The sequence below is a fragment of the Megalobrama amblycephala genome, linkage group LG1 (genome assembly GCF_018812025.1).
Source record: "Megalobrama amblycephala isolate DHTTF-2021 linkage group LG1, ASM1881202v1, whole genome shotgun sequence".
Classification (NCBI taxonomy): Eukaryota; Metazoa; Chordata; class Actinopteri; order Cypriniformes; family Xenocyprididae; genus Megalobrama; species Megalobrama amblycephala.
In genome coordinates this window covers 11,928,478-11,947,029 of record NC_063044.1, presented here as the reverse complement: position 1 = coordinate 11,947,029, position 18,552 = coordinate 11,928,478, and the positions used below count along the sequence as shown (strand labels likewise).

Genomic DNA, 18,552 nt, shown 5'->3' with positions numbered 1-18,552 from the left:
TTCGTGACGTCATGATTTCCGCTGCAAATCCTGTCTGGCGACAAAGTTTAATAGAGCGACAGGACAAACGCGAGATAGTTTTGCTTTCCTGTTCCTTTGTTTGTTGTTTAATCTGCCCTTTTGTTTGTTTTGTTATGTTTAGTGACATTCTTATTCGTTTTGAGTTGTCATCTTGTTTTCTTTTGCCATTTTTGTTTATCATTTGTTATTTTTGATTGTATTGACGATCTTCGCCATATGGGAAAACTGGACAGGTAGTATGTCAAGTGACGTACATGTTGCAACACCCAGTGATTTTAATAGACAGACCAGTTTAGAAGTGAGCGCCACTTTTGTATGTTTTGTTTTGCTTAGAAAGAATAGGTAAATTAGGGCATGAAACACTCTGAAGACTTGCTTTTCTTATTTTTCTTTTCATTAGTTAGGTTAGATGTTGAACTTGAATTAAACTGGTTTTGTTTTTCTTTTCTTTTCTTTGGTGCCACTTTCCCCGGTTTATCATTTGTATTTATTGTTTATGTAAAATATTGTATATATTTTTCCTTTTGCTATTTTGTTACCTTTTCATTATTTCTATTATTATTATTATTATCTCACGCCTTTCTCCTTGATTGTAAAATAAAGTACGTTTACTGGCAGTTTGTGTAGCGTTTTGTCTTTTGCCACCATCACCAGCACATACAATGATCACAATCTCAATGTTGACTCTTCTAACCCTAGACCAAAATTAGGAAGTTGTAACATTTAATGGGGGCTCGTCCTTTGTTAATTAACATTAACAAATGTTAATAAATGCTGTAGAAGTGCAGTTCATTATTAGTTCATGTTAACTTATGTAGTTCACTAATGAACCTTATTGTAAAGTGTTACCGCATATTTAATATAAATATGTAAATGAGAAGTATTATGTTTAATCACTTCAAACACTCTAGTAAAACAGTGGGCTCTGCACACTTACTTATGTCCAGGGGCGGACTGGCCATCTGTGTGATCTGGAGAATCACAGAACGGCCGGTACTCCAGGATGGCCAGCGGGCCGGCCCACCACCCACCACGCACGCACGCAGTCATCACCTGTTTTTTTCCCCCACTAATCTGTTTCACACTCCAGTACTGTAGGTGGCAGCAATGCACCTTTAAGTTGGATGCCAGCTGCACTGGCCGCGGCCGCCAAGTAAGGAGAAGAAGAAGTGGAAGAGTAGGAAGAAACGGAAGAAACCAACAGCAAAGATGTTAGATAGAAGAAGCATAGAAACAAACAAACAAACAATATGCATAACGTGGCCACGGGTTCAGCCAGAGGGACTGCAGTGTGTTGAGACCTCCATTTCTATATGAGTATTCAATTTAATCTAGAATAATATGCTTTTAACACAACATCTAGTCAACATCAGTGCTATTGCTATAATTTGGATGGTATAGTATCATGAGCCACAATTAAAGTCTTGTGACACTCATGTTGTTGTTGTCGAGTTTCCACCATAGACTGTAAAAAAATGGTTTCCACGCGCCGATTGCTTTGGGCCGGGCCTAGTCAAAGTCCAGGGCCGTTTTTTAGTCCCAGTCCGTCCCTGATTATGTCATTTATTTTTTTATAAGTCCTGATAAGTATGTGTCAACCCTCTTTTTTTTTTTTTTTTTTTTTTTTTTTTTTTTTTTTTTTTTGTTATGGTCTTTTACAGCTTTGAATTATGGTATTGTTATTTTTACTATGTTTTTTTTTTTTTTTTTTTTTTTTTTTTCTGTATATTCTATTGGTATTATTCTTAATAGTTGTTGTTACATTTTGAGTTGTTTGTTCCATAGTGTAAACTAAGTGTTCAAATAAAGCATTCAAAAAAAAAAAAAAAAAAAAGTATGTGTCAAGGTTTAGGATATACATCAGGCTCTGTCTGGTCGGGACTGAGAAGAATGATGGAGGTGCTTTTACTTTGCACTGCATGCCTTCCTTGTGTTGCTTTCAAAAAGTGGTGGTGATGAATGTCTCCACCTTCAACAAACAGTATTTCTGATTTTGTGAGGTTTCCTCGTCTTTGATTGTAATGGTGGTGCAGTCATTTAACACCACACATCGAGGAGGTATGAAAGCCCATTTTTGCCATGTAAGGAAAAAAAATCATTCTCTGATAAATCATAATTATAACATAAAAAGTTAAAATGATGACATACTAAGTCATAATATGAGATGAAATGTCAAATCATTCCTTAAAATGTTAAAATTATGACTTAAATCAAAATGATGACTTAGTCAAAATTAATGATGCCAATTTTGACTTTTGATCTGTGGAAGAAATTTTGAGTTTTGTATAATTTCCATGTGATTTTACTTATATGCTTATGGTTAAATAATTTTGTTCTTCTCAGAAGTGCTTAAGTATGCATTCTTAGGGTGACAGGTGGAAAAACACTGAAGTGGTAGACATGCTCTTAATATGGTGAAAAGGACAGAGGCTTCAGCCTTGGAGGTTAGAGATATAAAAGTGAGGGGAAGCTTTCATTCTTTGTCTTACACTCTGCAGCTACTTGTGTTTCTGTTGACTGTTTGACCTTTCTTGCAAGAAATAAAACTCTGAAAGACAATTGGACGTGTTTGACTCTTATGCAGTAAGAGTCACAAACTCTTACTGAGTTTTTATTTTGCCACAAACTTTGTCATAATTTCGACTGTTTATGTCACATATTGTCAATTTAGAAATAAAATTCCAGGGACACTTTCTCCTGTAGGCCTCTGACAAACACATTTGTTAAAAGTATATCATTTAATTTATAAGGTGCTAAAATCCCTGCCTCAAATAGAGCACCTTTAAATTGAAGAGTTTAACAGCCTCAATAACCAACCTCAGTTGCAACTGATTTTAAAAAGTGACAAGAAGTAAAGTGTAATATTGTTTTTTTTTCTGATGAATCAAAGGGTGACACTAACATTTACAGTAATTAGAAACAGATAAAACCACAGATATTTCACTCACTCACAAAAAAGACTGAAGAAAGAAAATGAATGAACAACGTTCTCCTGTAAAGTCATTAGTTTAACAGGTGTCAGTACGAGAACCGAGAATGTATTGTTTCTCAGTGAGTCTGTATTTGTGTCTCTGGTTGGTTACAGCACTCAGTGCTCCCACAGGGAAGAGGCGTCCACCCTGCACCCGTCACACATCAGCGTCCCTCCCTGGTCTCCACGCAGGTACTTGCCATTCTGACCCTTGATGCCAACCCGTCCATACTCCACAAACTCAAAGAAGAAATCCTCAGGTTTGTCCCCATCTGTGCACACCAGACCACTGCCGGAGACATACCAAAACTTTTCATTTCCACCTGTGGTAGAGAGAAAAGAAGACATAGATCAGGAATTTTGTGTTCAACAGAGTCTGTGTTGCTCAGTGAAACTCTGGTCAGTCTCAGCTCACAGAATATGACTCACTCTTTATATGGTATGCTCCATCACTGAAAAGCAATGAGAAGATGTCATAAACAGAGCGACTGGCGTCCAGTGTGTTGGAATTTTTGTGGTGACACACAAAGCCGTTCTCCCCGCGCAAGACCAGGATAGGACGATTAATCAGCTTTAGCACAAACTGCTCGTCCTCCCCTGTCGAACACATGAGAGGATTTATCTGACTCATGTTATGCGTGTATCCAGTATTGACAGTTTATTAAAAGATCAGAAAAGAATCAGTTTCACTCACCCAAAGAATCGCTCACAGCAGCAAGCTGTCCATTTTTCTTAGTGCAGACATATTTTCCATTGTTTGCCCTCAAAGCGACTCGTCGGCCCAACCACTCAATGTCAAACATGGTGTTTTCTTCTCTGTTACAAGAATGCACATATTCAAGATTATTGCCATGCAATACTGTATATTATATTATATTTACATGTTAAAGTGATAATTCACCCCAAAATAAAAAATTACCTTCATGTCATTCAAAAACCTGTATGACTTTTTTTCATCTATGGAATTTCCTCTATTTATTTATTTATTTATTTTTGAGAATGTTCCAGAGAGAAATGTGCTTCAGTGAAAGTATTAAAATAGTCACAACAAATTTGCTTATGTTTGATTAGTTACATAGAAATAGTATAGAATCTTAAATATGTATTCTTAATTTTACATCATAACTTTGATTTTACATATTTTTCAATATCCTAAAGCATTTTTATTTCCAAGTTTAAAAAGTGTCATGTTTCTTCAAGTTGTTTGTTTTAATGAGATGCATGTATAAAACAACTCCTTACACTTCTGTGGCTGAAGACAAAATCCCTCCGTGAGTAACGAGTGTCCAATAATTTCCGCCACTGGTTCTGAACATGCACTTCTTAGTCTCCTTGTCAATCTCCATTTGAAATGTCTCCATGTCTGTCTCATCATCCTGATTAGCTGAGATGCTAACACCTGGAAACAAAGAAATTTATCATGGCAAGCATCTCAATGACTTGGTTCCTTTACAAAACTACAAAGCAAGTAAATAGTACAGCAGATATAAATTTGGCAGAAGTTCTACAAATGCATCAGGTTGTCGACTGGTAAACTCTGTCCTCAAACTGATGGCTGTCTCCTCATGTAGTTTTAATTCTCTTTTTTAGCTAGTAACATGTACTTTCTGAGAATCCATTTAGAGCCACTTACCGTTTAAAAACAAAATAAATAAATAAAACAATTTCAAACGTTCTTGCAGTCAACAGCATTTATATTTTACACAACATTATGTCTGTATAGCTGTCACGGTGGCTGTGTAGTTTAATTCAAAACAGAGATGCATGACCCAGAATGAACAATGAACAGAGGATTTAATAACCACCAAGAGCGAGAAAAACGACACAGAACCATGAACTGAGGAAATAGAGGGCTTACTGACAGATCAAAAGTCATGAAAATTGGAGACCCAGGAAGAGTTGAGGAGATGAAGACCCAGGGAGACACTGAAGGCCTGAGGGCCAAGGTGGAGCTGTATGCGCGTGTGACTGAGGTGGAGATAAGGGCTTGGCAGACCTGAGTGCAGTCGGTGTGACTGAGGATTATGGTGGAACCAGAGAGAAGGAGGAGCCTGGCGGAGCCAGAGAGGTGGAGATCCAGAAGTCCAAAGCAGAGCCAGAGCGACAATTGACCAAGGTGGAGCCAGAGGGACAAAGGAGCTGGTGCAGCCTGAGGGATTACAGACTATGGTGGAGCCAAGGGAGCGTTGAGCCAAGGTGTAGGTGATAGGTTGGAGGTCAGAGATGGCATCCAGACTCTGAGGCTAAAGCTGAAGCTGAGGGATACTTAGACCATGGCAGAGCTGATGAGTGGGAAACCCAAGGTGGATCCAAGCATCAGGGTAGAACCAAAGGAGGAGCCAAGGGACTGAAGGGAGACAGCAGAGGTGAGACAGAGGAACTGGATGGCTTTGGCAGAAGAGGAGGGCGAGAGAGGCTGGGCAGACCCAATGGCAATGAAGACGACTTGGTGCTGGACTACAAAAGAGACTTAATGCTGTGTTAAACCAGTGGCGACAAAGAAGACTTGAGTCTGGACTGAACCAGTGGCGATGAAGAATACTTGGAACTGGACTGAACCAGCAATGAGGAGGACAACTTGGAACTAGATAGGATCAGCAGAGACCAGAGATCTTGCAACATTTCATCATCCAGCTAATTAAATATTAATTCTGTGGAGACCCAGCTTATTGTATGCACCTCAGCAACAGGAGTGTGGAAGAGGCTCCAATCCCCTCTAACTCTACTAATATACCTGTACGTGACAGATGTTGTCGACTCACGCACCTGGTCAGACTCTGCAATGTGCTCAACAAAACTGACCTCTGGCAAACATTATGGCTCTCCCTTCATGGTGGGCTCAGGCTCTGCAGTGGGCTCTGGCATCTAATCCTTACTTGCCATGGCTTAAGGCTGGCTGGGCTCTGGGTCCGAAGTGGGGCTGGCATTGTCCTCATCTGTGATGCAGGTATACTGAGATCCACATTGCACCAGCACCCACTCCACATATTCTCCTATTAGGCTCCACATAATCCCACAAGGACATTCCATGTGCAGGAATGCCTTCGACTGCTCATTGTGTAAAGTGTTGTAAAAGACACATAGCAAGCGGTCGGGATAGTGAGTAAGGCACATCAGATCTAAGAAGTCCCTTGTGTGATCCTCGAGGGAGCAATTCTCATGCCCGAGAAGATCTGGAAGTCTAAATTCAATTTAGAATTTCAATTCTGCATCCTATTTACTTACTTATGTCTCATAGTTCCCTACAGAACATAAGGCCATGACAATCTGCTTCCATCTTATTTGATCCCTTGCAGCATGTTGTGCTTCGCCCCATGATAGGTGTAGTGATTTTAGTTCGGCTTCTACAGTCCTCCTCCAGGTTGTCTTTGGCCTTCTTTGCTTCCTTTTCCCAGGTGGTCTCCAGCTCATAGCTACTTTTGAGATGCGGTTCTGGTCCATCCTATTTACTACCTCAATTCAAATTCAGGAATTGGATTTTAAAAAGCATTCTAAATTCAATTATATACATTGGGATTGCTCCTGTCTGTGCTGCTGATTGATTGATCATGTCTGCCTCGCTGTTGAGTGGTTTGCTTCTGTAGCTCCGTATAGTGTTGATTTGAATCTCTATTTAATGTCATTCCTCGTTGTTTATATTGCTAAATATAACTTACTCATCACCATATATCTGATATTGTCTAATAGTGCCTATCACATTAATCTGACATCTCTAGCTTTTAATCTAAGTCTAATAACAATACGTTAGCATTTCGCTAACCTGTTAACTTGTCATCCGTGCTTTCCGTCTTTTTTCTCTCATGCGCTCTTTTTCTACGATTTCATAGTTTCAGTTCTTGATTATGATTGGCTGATCCTCATTCACAAACACGAGTGACTCAAAGGGTTTTTGCTAATCCAATGGCAATCCACTGGTAACACCTCATTACTCTGTGCTCCTGGCTGAGTCCCACTAAACCAGTAATCATGCTGTTTATCTCTTTCACTCTCTCTGAACCTGTAGTTTAAATAACATTACCAGTAAACTTCTACTGTCTATTCCAACTAGTCGAAGTGACCAGATTGTGTAGGCTGAGGTTCAAATTAGATGCTTCAGAAATATCCCTTGACTGTTCTTTTAAGCCTTTTACTGGAGTAATCCCTAACACTCACCCAGCATCATGATGCTTATTTGCCAACTGCAATGCAAATATATGGGGCATAATAAGCAGTTGGTGTCATGATCCATAATATGCACAGACAGAAATAGAAAATTATGTTTTGCAGTGTGTTTGTCCAATGCAGTTCCATTTGGTGGAACTAGAAGTACAATGATACACTGATGCTTTAAGGCATGGGGTCTCTAATCCTGTTCCTGGAGAGCTACCTTCCTGCAGACATCAGGTGTAACCCTGCTCCAACACATTTGCCTGTAGTTTTCAATCGATTAGCCGGTTTAGGTGTGTTTATTTGAGGATGGAGCTGAACTCTGCAGGACAGTATGTTTACTCTACATAGTTAATAGACTAATTGCATAGACATTATGGTTCTATAACCAAGCAGTGAAAAAAATATACACTGACATTTAGATGTTTAATTATGTATTTTGTTAGCCATTTAATGCATGTATTCTACTATATGATAATAGAGCTAAGAGTTTGGCAGTGTAACAGTTTAATGATCTACAGCAAAATAATTTAATTTCTCACTAGAAATGACATCAGAAGTGAAAAACACTGGTCAATGTATGTACATTTACACACAAACTGACCAGAAACCCAAACTTTTAGATGCCATCTTTCTTTGTCTTGCTCATCTGTCACCAAATGAAACACATAGGATTGTGGTATGTAAAAAGGCAGCGAAGAATCTATCCTGTTTTCAAGGGATCTCAAGAGACAGGAAGTGAAGCTAACATTGGATTCGGGACATGACTGTGATTTTCAAGCAATCCTGACGAGCTTGATTAGCTGGTTCAGGTATAATTGAGTAGGGTTTGAGCTAAACTGGAGAAGAACAGTGGGTTCTCAAGAGGATGGATGAAGAATTCTGCACAGGGCATTCAGAAAGACATGCTTAAAAATATAACATTTGATGACAAGTAATGCATATGACTTGCTATATTCCATGAACAGGGATAACTTCCCTCGCTCTCATTGACACTTTCATGAGAAACTTGTTAGCTTAACATTCATTTGAGTTGGATGTCTGTCTAACGATTTTTTAACAATACTATTTACTACTTATTTCAGAATGTTTATAGAATATTAAAAAGTAACATTCCCATAATGTTTGCAAAATGATGAAATGGAATGTTCCCTTAATTTTTGAACTAACGTTCAGATAACATTCAGAATTAATGTTATCTTAATAGGAACATTAGCTAAATGTTCTTAGAACATATTTTTGTTAGCTGTGTCAAAAAACTGGTCTGAATGATTTGCTTACAGATCCATTTCTGAAAATCAACCCACTAGAGGGGAACAGAATATCTTTTATCTGAATATTTGAATATCTTTTCCTCACACAAAGCCAAACTACAGTACACGACTCGTATTATGAAAAAGTCATATAGGCTACTTCATGGAGATTTCCATACTTTTTTGATGTTTGAAAGTTGAATTCCCTATGCATTGTAAAATACAATGGCCTGCATATTGTAATAAAGTTGAAGTGCTTTGGAATGACATAAAGATGAATAAATGATTACAAAAAATATATTTCTTTTTGGGCAAACTGTCCATTTAAATCTATGCAAAAAGTATGTGTCTGATAAATCATTTGTGTCTGGTTTAATCTGAAGTGGACACACATTGGGCATGACAAATCTAATTAATTTGATTGCTTCCCACAGAGGATTTAATTGTGTTAGTGGAAGGCCATGCACCCAGACTTAGATGTCCTCAAAATTTTGCACTTTGAGATTTTGTAATGCGTATACATGCATCATCCAGGAAATGACCACATTGAAGGGCTTGGGAAAAGCTACATGTCTATGTCTACAAGTGTGCAATTATTTAGGTTTATGTAATGTCATGTAATTTGTGTGCAAGGTTATGATGTTTCAAACAAAAAGGACAATTGATTTGACATGGCCAGTGCGCCTACAAAAAGATCTAACAACTATGTGTCATAGACTTAGTGTTACATCAGCAGAGAACCTTTTATCAGTTTTATGAGGAACAATCTCAATATTATAAATATAGCTGCGAGCAGCGATGGCGGGCCCAAGCCCGGTGGCACCGCCACCCCGGTGGCTTCAGGGCAACTGTGCACAGCGGGCAATAGGCACTTAAAACGGTTAAACATCAAAGGACTATGTCAAATTCACTCCACATTTACTGCACTACAAGGTGCCACTATAGAGCCCCTCCTCCCTGCCCATTTTCAAAGGATTACATGTGCCAAGTTTTAACATTATTCTGATGAATTTTGAAGCAAATCAGGTAAAAATAAGAGGGTGATCTCAATGTATGCTGAAAGTGACACATTTTCTGCTTCCAGTTGGTGGCGCTATTACTTTGAATCACAATAGTCACATCCATGTGATCAGCCTTGTACAACGAAGACTAAGCCGAAGTTTCATCAAAATCAATTAATGTATGCAGAAGTTATAACACTTTGTTTCCCTTTTCTTGCCATAAATTCGTTGCCTCGCCACGGCCAAACCGTTTGAGATATCCAAAATCCGTTTGCAATTAAACAACTTCAATGTGTTAGCAACAAGTTAAAAAAAGTTTGGTGTAAATTGGATAAACCCTGTAGGAGCAGTAGTATAAAATTCATAGCCTGTTTTTTCAAAAAATTAACATTCAAACCAAAATAGCTGACTTCCTGTTGGTCGGAGCTAATGAATGTAAATTAGAAAATTGTCCGGCTTGATGAGAACAATATGTGTACCGAGTTTGGTGATTGTAGGAAAAACTAACCCCCCCACTTTTGTCAAAAGGTGGCGCTACTGAGCCCCTCCACCACGCCCATTTCTATGGCTTTGTCCATGTCTACTGGTTGACAATATTGATGTGTGTGTCGAGTTTCATGCAATTTGAAGCATGTTAAGAGCCTCAAAAACACTCAAGAATATTATTACAGTTTGACCTGTTGCCATGGCAACAATATTTCAAATATCAAAAATCCTGTCATAGGTCTACATCTGCTGTGTATTGACATTACACTGATGAAGTTTGAAGCAAATCAGGTAAAAATAAGAGGGTGATCTCAAAACATTTCAAAAAGTGATACACTTCCTGCTGCCAGTTGGTGGCGCTATAACTTTGACTCACAATAGTCACATCCATGTGATCAGACTCCTATAACGAACACACTCGTGAAGTTTCATAAAGATCAATATATGTATGCAGACGTTATAACACATTTCCTGTTTCCTTTTTCTCGCCATAAATTCGTTGCCTCGCCACGGCCAAACCGTTCGAGATATCAAAAATCCCCTGGCAATTTTTAATCATCAGTGTCTTGACTTCATGCTGACCGAGTTTGGTGGCGATCGGATTAATCGTCTAGGAGGAGTATATCAAATTCCAGAGCATGCGTTTTTCAAACAACCCTTAATAGCTGACTTCCTGTTGGCGTGGTGTTTAACTTAGAGCACGAAAGTTGTTCGGCCCGATGAGGTCTATATGTGTACTGAGTTTCATACTAATACGTGCAAGCGTGTTTAATATATGGACCAAATTTTCAGACTTTTTTCAAGGGGGCGCTGTCGAGCCCCCCTGCCACGCCCGGGTACCAGCCTCTCCGGCGTCCTAATGGCCGCGGATTCCAATGTGTGTGCCAATTTTCAAGAGTTTTTGAGCATGTTAAGGCCCCAAAAAGCCCCGGAAAACGGAAAAAAAAAAAAAAAAAAAAAAAAAAAAAAAATAATAAATATAGCTGCGAGCAGCGATGGCGGGCCCAAGCCCGGTGGCACCGCCACCCCGGTGGCTTCAGGGCAACTGTGCACAGCGGGCAATAGGCACTTAAAACGGTTAAACATCAAAGGACTATGTCAAATTCACTCCACATTTACTGCACTACAAGGTGCCACTATAGAGCCCCTCCTCCCTGCCCATTTTCAAAGGATTACATGTGCCAAGTTTTAACATTATTCTGATGAATTTTGAAGCAAATCAGGTAAAAATAAGAGGGTGATCTCAATGTATGCTGAAAGTGACACATTTTCTGCTTCCAGTTGGTGGCGCTATTACTTTGAATCACAATAGTCACATCCATGTGATCAGCCTTGTACAACGAAGACTAAGCCGAAGTTTCATCAAAATCAATTAATGTATGCAGAAGTTATAACACTTTGTTTCCCTTTTCTTGCCATAAATTCGTTGCCTCGCCACGGCCAAACCGTTTGAGATATCCAAAATCCGTTTGCAATTAAACAACTTCAATGTGTTAGCAACAAGTTAAAAAAAGTTTGGTGTAAATTGGATAAACCCTGTAGGAGCAGTAGTATAAAATTCATAGCCTGTTTTTTCAAAAAATTAACATTCAAACCAAAATAGCTGACTTCCTGTTGGTCGGAGCTAATGAATGTAAATTAGAAAATTGTCCGGCTTGATGAGAACAATATGTGTACCGAGTTTGGTGATTGTAGGAAAAACTAACCCCCCACTTTTGTCAAAAGGTGGCGCTACTGAGCCCCTCCACCACGCCCATTTCTATGGCTTTGTCCATGTCTACTGGTTGACAATATTGATGTGTGTGTCGAGTTTCATGCAATTTGAAGCATGTTAAGAGCCTCAAAAACACTCAAGAATATTATTACAGTTTGACCTGTTGCCATGGCAACAATATTTCAAATATCAAAAATCCTGTCATAGGTCTACATCTGCTGTGTATTGACATTACACTGATGAAGTTTGAAGCAAATCAGGTAAAAATAAGAGGGTGATCTCAAAACATTTCAAAAAGTGATACACTTCCTGCTGCCAGTTGGTGGCGCTATAACTTTGACTCACAATAGTCACATCCATGTGATCAGACTCCTATAACGAACACACTCGTGAAGTTTCATAAAGATCAATATATGTATGCAGACGTTATAACACATTTCCTGTTTCCTTTTTCTCGCCATAAATTCGTTGCCTCGCCACGGCCAAACCGTTCGAGATATCAAAAATCCCCTGGCAATTTTTAATCATCAGTGTCTTGACTTCATGCTGACCGAGTTTGGTGGCGATCGGATTAATCGTCTAGGAGGAGTATATCAAATTCCAGAGCATGCGTTTTTCAAACAACCCTTAATAGCTGACTTCCTGTTGGCGTGGTGTTTAACTTAGAGCACGAAAGTTGTTCGGCCCGATGAGGTCTATATGTGTACTGAGTTTCATACTAATACGTGCAAGCGTGTTTAATATATGGACCAAATTTTCAGACTTTTTTCAAGGGGGCGCTGTCGAGCCCCCTGCCACGCCCGGGTACCAGCCTCTCCGGCGTCCTAATGGCCGCGGATTCCAATGTGTGTGCCAATTTTCAAGAGTTTTTGAGCATGTTAAGGCCCCCAAAAAGCCCCGGAAGACGGAAAAAAAATAAAAAAAAAAAAAAAAAAAAAATAATAAATATAGCTGCGAGCAGCGATGGCGGGCCCAAGCCCGGTGGCACCGCCACCCCGGTGGCTTCAGGGCAACTGTGCACAGCGGGCAATAGGCACTTAAAACGGTTAAACATCAAAGGACTATGTCAAATTCACTCCACATTTACTGCACTACAAGGTGCCACTATAGAGCCCCTCCTCCCTGCCCATTTTCAAAGGATTACATGTGCCAAGTTTTAACATTATTCTGATGAATTTTGAAGCAAATCAGGTAAAAATAAGAGGGTGATCTCAATGTATGCTGAAAGTGACACATTTTCTGCTTCCAGTTGGTGGCGCTATTACTTTGAATCACAATAGTCACATCCATGTGATCAGCCTTGTACAACGAAGACTAAGCCGAAGTTTCATCAAAATCAATTAATGTATGCAGAAGTTATAACACTTTGTTTCCCTTTTCTTGCCATAAATTCGTTGCCTCGCCACGGCCAAACCGTTTGAGATATCCAAAATCCGTTTGCAATTAAACAACTTCAATGTGTTAGCAACAAGTTAAAAAAAGTTTGGTGTAAATTGGATAAACCCTGTAGGAGCAGTAGTATAAAATTCATAGCCTGTTTTTTCAAAAAATTAACATTCAAACCAAAATAGCTGACTTCCTGTTGGTCGGAGCTAATGAATGTAAATTAGAAAATTGTCCGGCTTGATGAGAACAATATGTGTACCGAGTTTGGTGATTGTAGGAAAAACTAACCCCCCCACTTTTGTCAAAAGGTGGCGCTACTGAGCCCCTCCACCACGCCCATTTCTATGGCTTTGTCCATGTCTACTGGTTGACAATATTGATGTGTGTGTCGAGTTTCATGCAATTTGAAGCATGTTAAGAGCCTCAAAAACACTCAAGAATATTATTACAGTTTGACCTGTTGCCATGGCAACAATATTTCAAATATCAAAAATCCTGTCATAGGTCTACATCTGCTGTGTATTGACATTACACTGATGAAGTTTGAAGCAAATCAGGTAAAAATAAGAGGGTGATCTCAAAACATTTCAAAAAGTGATACACTTCCTGCTGCCAGTTGGTGGCGCTATAACTTTGACTCACAATAGTCACATCCATGTGATCAGACTCCTATAACGAACACACTCGTGAAGTTTCATAAAGATCAATATATGTATGCAGACGTTATAACACATTTCCTGTTTCCTTTTTCTCGCCATAAATTCGTTGCCTCGCCACGGCCAAACCGTTCGAGATATCAAAAATCCCCTGGCAATTTTTAATCATCAGTGTCTTGACTTCATGCTGACCGAGTTTGGTGGCGATCGGATTAATCGTCTAGGAGGAGTATATCAAATTCCAGAGCATGCGTTTTTCAAACAACCCTTAATAGCTGACTTCCTGTTGGCGTGGTGTTTAACTTAGAGCACGAAAGTTGTTCGGCCCGATGAGGTCTATATGTGTACTGAGTTTCATACTAATACGTGCAAGCGTGTTTAATATATGGACCAAATTTTCAGACTTTTTTCAAGGGGGCGCTGTCGAGCCCCCCTGCCACGCCCGGGTACCAGCCTCTCCGGCGTCCTAATGGCCGCGGATTCCAATGTGTGTGCCAATTTTCAAGAGTTTTTGAGCATGTTAAGGCCCCCAAAAAGCCCCGGAAGACGGAAAAAAAATAAAAAAAAAAAAAAAAAAAAAAAATAATAATAATCCTTAGAAGAACAAGAGGGCCCTGCGCGAATTTTCGCTTGGGCCCTAATAATCCTTAGAAGAACAAGAGGGCCCTGCGCGAATTTTCGCTTGGGCCCTAATAATCCTTAGAAGAACAAGAGGGCCCTGCGCGAATTTTCGCTTGGGCCCTAAATATAGATGAGCTGGCTCAAGAACCCACTTTTTATTGTTCAGCCATGTTGCTGAGTACTTACAGATCATTTTGACCAGGGGTGGTGCCCAGTCCTATTCCTTGAGATCTATAGCCTCATTCGAACTGTCAGTCTAAATCAGATTTTTGTGCATTTACCCAAATGAAATCTGATCAGATTTAATGAACGGCAAAAAATCTGTTTTGAGCTACATTTGTATGTGGTTTCAAATCCTATTCAAATAAGACAAAATTTTAGATCAGATTCCAATTGGATTTGGACTAACAGTGTGAAGTAGCCTATGTCCCTGCAAAGTTCAGCTCCTACCCTAATCAAACACACCTGAACTAGCTAAATAAGATCTTCAGGAGCGCTTGATAATTACTGATAGGTGTTTTTTTTTAATCGTGGTTGGAATTGAACTCTGCAAGTAGGTAGATACCCAGGAACAGGATTGAGCACCCTTGTTTTAAACCAATAATAGTGACCATGATATGTCAACACAAGCGCACAATCATTGGTTACCTTGACGAATAGACACATATCTTTTGTTGGCTGCCTGGAAAACAACTTGTGGATGGCTCTCCTCCAGTTCAAACAGCTCGTCTTTTCCTGCTCTTGAGCAGCGGCCAGACTTCAGGGCGCCCGTGGGGCCTGTTGGTGAGAGGTACTTGCCCCCACAGTCCTTAAAGGCCAGCTTGCCAGACTTGAGCTCCAGGGTGAAACTGGTGTTTGGCCCGTTCTCCATTACCAGCTTGCCATCGTTGCTGAGAAAGCGGTTGTCACAGGTCTTCAGACTGTACTTCCCATCCATGTAGACCAAGGTGATCAGGGAGTCCACACCCCAGGGGATGTTGCTGTCCATGGAGAGCTCGTTGTCTGCGATGGACAGGTGAGCGTAGCGCTTGCGGCCTACACTTAGCAGGTTGGCCTGTGGGTGAAGGGCGAGATGCATGGCCCACAGCTCAGACTCTCCAATGGTCTGGGCAAAACAGGACAGATATTCTGCAGAGCCTCCAAAATAACGCAAGTACGGCACAGACTGCAAGGCCCAGCGTCCATCTGACTGCATCACAATCATGAAACGGCAGTCTGTATTTGGCACTTCCTCCTCACAGCTTACCTTGCCATCTTTATCCGAGGCCAGATAGCGTCCAAGGTGACTGCGCAAGAAAACCACCTGGCTGTCCTGGTCTTGCTCCAGGGTCCAGATCTGTTTCTTCTTCATGCTTGTTCCAGATGCATTTACCTTGAACCCAAATGCCTCTGCTGTGAGGTAACGATTTTCAGAATTAATAAGTCCAAACTGGAGCTTTAGAGCCATGCTTATTCCGTTTGTGGACATTCTGATCAGGCGGTTCGCAAATAACTGTATTAGATTAGTTTAAAAATGCCGAAAAGAAAGCAATATGCCCTTGAAAAAAAGAACCTCACCTTGGATGCTATTACAAGGTCATTTAAAGCTTCTTCGCTGCTCTGAATTTTGAGTTTCTTGCCCGTTGCTTCCCTTGTCAACTGTGACTCAACTACAGATCAATGCTGTTGTCCTTGTGAGTTTCCTTGTGTTAAATTCTTTGTCGTTAGAGCAGCAGTCCCAGGCTACACAAGGTTATCTTTAGCTACTTCTCTGCATTCACACAGGTGACTGCTTGCTGCTTCCTAATCAGCCTGGATTAAACTCAGCAGGGCGCAGCACCTCAATCCAACAAGCTGCTGACATCACACACCAAGTCTCTGACTCCTCCCTTTTGTCCTCTGGCAGATTTATCTTGCTCTCTCTGTCCTTTCTGCCCCAGTCCAGTCTCTCTTGCTGTATCCCTTCTTGAATATATATTTCTTTTTATGGTGACAAATAATATAATACATGTTTTAATATGTTTTGCAAGTTTGTTCTTTAATTCTTGCCTTTATATGGTAGTTTCTGAGGAGCTTTTCAAACTTTGCTTATTTGACCTTCCTTATTTCCCAGTCAAATATGTATTCTTTAGCCTGTAGTTCAGGTACAGATGATCATGATGAATAACCTCTCACACAGCACCTACTGATCTTTGTCCTTATAAGGGTATTTGTGACCTTACTACAAGCTTTCAGAGTCATATGGTACAAATTGGTGCCTTTCAGTCCTATTACTGTATTTAAACAAGTTTATTTCATAGAGCAATATCAGATATGTCAGGTAAACTTCAATGTGGTGATTTTTGCCTGTCCCACCTCATTGGTCCTAATCAAGTATGTCAGTTTCACTGTTTTAACAATCTGCTACACTGACATTCAATTTGTTGAAAAAAAAAATAAATAAATACAGTAACATTTTTATGACTGAAAATATTTAGCTATGCTAAATGTTGTTTAACCCTTTATTCACACAGTTTCACCACTATATAAAAAAATGGAAGATTCCACAAAATTGGGACACAAAGGATGTAACTTGTTGAAAGAAAAGTGATTTATTTAAATTAAATTTTGAAACTTAATTACAAAGCAACATTTGGAGTCAAACTAGCCACCCTTAGGCTAAACAACAAAGGGTCCAAACATTACTGTACTTACTGTAATTACTGCTGAACTTACATTATTCTATCCAAAAAAATTGCCCACATAGACAGGAAGAGACCTGCATGAGCCATTTATTGTGAAATAAAGAGGTTTAGCATTTATTTGATGCAACAAACCTGGTGTAATGTTTAGTCAGGCATGAATGAATATGATGAGATGCAAAATGGATCTAATATGTAGCACTTTAAATTTAATATACAAATCGAAACAAAAATACAATGAGCAGATAATCCAAAGAAGGCACAACAAATGTAACAGTATACACTATAAACAAACAACACCAGACAAAGAACCGAACAAACTGAGGACTATAATGAACACTAAACTATGGGCAGGTGAAAAGAATTAATGAAACAATATAAGCAACTATGACAACAGAATGAAACCATGACAACTAAACAGAGTGGAAAAACAGGAACTGAAACACACACACAAAAAAAAAACAACAATGAAAAACAAACTAAAATCCATAAAACAGAACATAATCCTGACACCGGGCAAAGTTTGGCAAATCCAGTGATTATTTCATCACATGTTCTTGTTATATTGGACTGGTACCTTGGAAACACAACTCATAAATGGACTGATAAAAATTGTGCAGCAGTGTGGTTATATTTATAATAAATGACCAAAGTATTCACACAGTGTCAATTGTATAAACGTTAATCTAGCCACAGTCTAGGTACAATGAAATTGTGCAAATTGCATTTGAAATCTAATTTAATTATAATAAAGTAATGTAATTATACGATTTAAGCACTAAAGATTTTGAAATGCTCATGACAGACCACACTGCCTCAACCTCAAAGCGATTGTCGGCCATCCAGAATGTTTGCATTTCATTTACATAAAGCTTCTCTACAAGCTGGCATTCACCACTTTCTCCACAGTCCACTCCACCATCAGCTTCCTTGGAGAACGAACTAAAAATGTATGACTACATTCCATGTAATAAGTTTAATTTTTTAAACAGGCTTGCAAAAATTGTGACTCTTATAAAATGTATAGCTCATCCATCAATGCTGGAGCTGATCCCAGCGTACTGGGCCGAAGTCAGGAAAACTCCCCATAGATAAAACAGTTCATATAATAATTCATTCATATTTGGAGGTGAACAAACACATTTTTGGAAGTTTAAGCTCCCAATTTTACTAAAACTTGGAGAAAGAGAATAACATTTAAATATATTAAAATGTTTTTTGTGTATACCAAGAGTATTAAAGTACATTGAATCAAGTAATATGTAACAATTTGTGTCGTAAAGAGACCAAATCCTAGTTAATCCACAGGTTACACAGTGCTACAAAACAACATACCAAATAGCAGCAGAACTCACTTTTCCATGAATGGTTACAGAGTGTGTACTATTGTAAAATAGTACACAGTCTGTACCACAATTAGCCACAATTCTGGCCAATTAGTAAACTTGATCTGCATGTCAGTTTTTTGATCTCTAGATGTTACATTTCAAAATCCATGCAAAACAGACAAACTGGTTAAGAGGAGTTACATTTTTTGATGATGTTTTAATTTGTATTTATGTTATTCAAAAGCACTGAAGGTTTTAGAAAGGTTTTTCCCCCCAACTTATAGGGTTAGTTTACCCAAAAATGAAAAT

The 18,552-nt window shown here is 39.3% G+C and overlaps 1 protein-coding gene across 2 annotated transcripts; it reads right to left on the bottom strand.

Moving 5' to 3' along the window:
* Nucleotides 1-2,587: 2,587 nt before the first annotated feature.
* fscn2a (fascin actin-bundling protein 2a, retinal) lies at nt 2,588-16,317 on the bottom strand. Of its 2 annotated transcripts, none has more exons than XM_048181975.1 (6): nt 15,813-16,317; nt 14,904-15,724; nt 4,235-4,391; nt 3,687-3,808; nt 3,422-3,589; nt 2,588-3,315 (listed from the first exon to the last, which is right to left on the bottom strand). In XM_048181975.1, the coding sequence occupies exons 2-6, from the start codon at nt 15,721-15,723 to the stop codon at nt 3,110-3,112; spliced, it is 1,473 nt and encodes a 490-aa protein (XP_048037932.1). In that variant the 5' UTR covers nt 15,724; nt 15,813-16,317; the 3' UTR covers nt 2,588-3,109. The 2 variants fall into 2 exon arrangements, with proteins under 2 accessions (XP_048037932.1, XP_048037942.1); XM_048181985.1 differs by having other exon boundaries at nt 14,904-15,647; nt 15,813-16,316.
* Nucleotides 16,318-18,552: the final 2,235 nt, after the last annotated feature.

Excerpts from the sequence above, each read along its gene's own strand:
- fscn2a (XM_048181975.1), bottom strand. The coding sequence starts at position 15,723 with ATGTCCACAAACGGAATAAGCATGGCTCTAAAGCTCCAGTTTGGACTT. Across the intron at positions 4,392-14,903 it reads ATATGTGTCTATTCGTCAAG|GTGTTAGCATCTCAGCTAAT; the intron begins GTAACCAATGAT and ends CTTTGTTTCCAG. Across the intron at positions 3,590-3,686 it reads TGCTGTGAGCGATTCTTTGG|GGGAGGACGAGCAGTTTGTG; the intron begins GTGAGTGAAACT and ends TGTGTTCGACAG.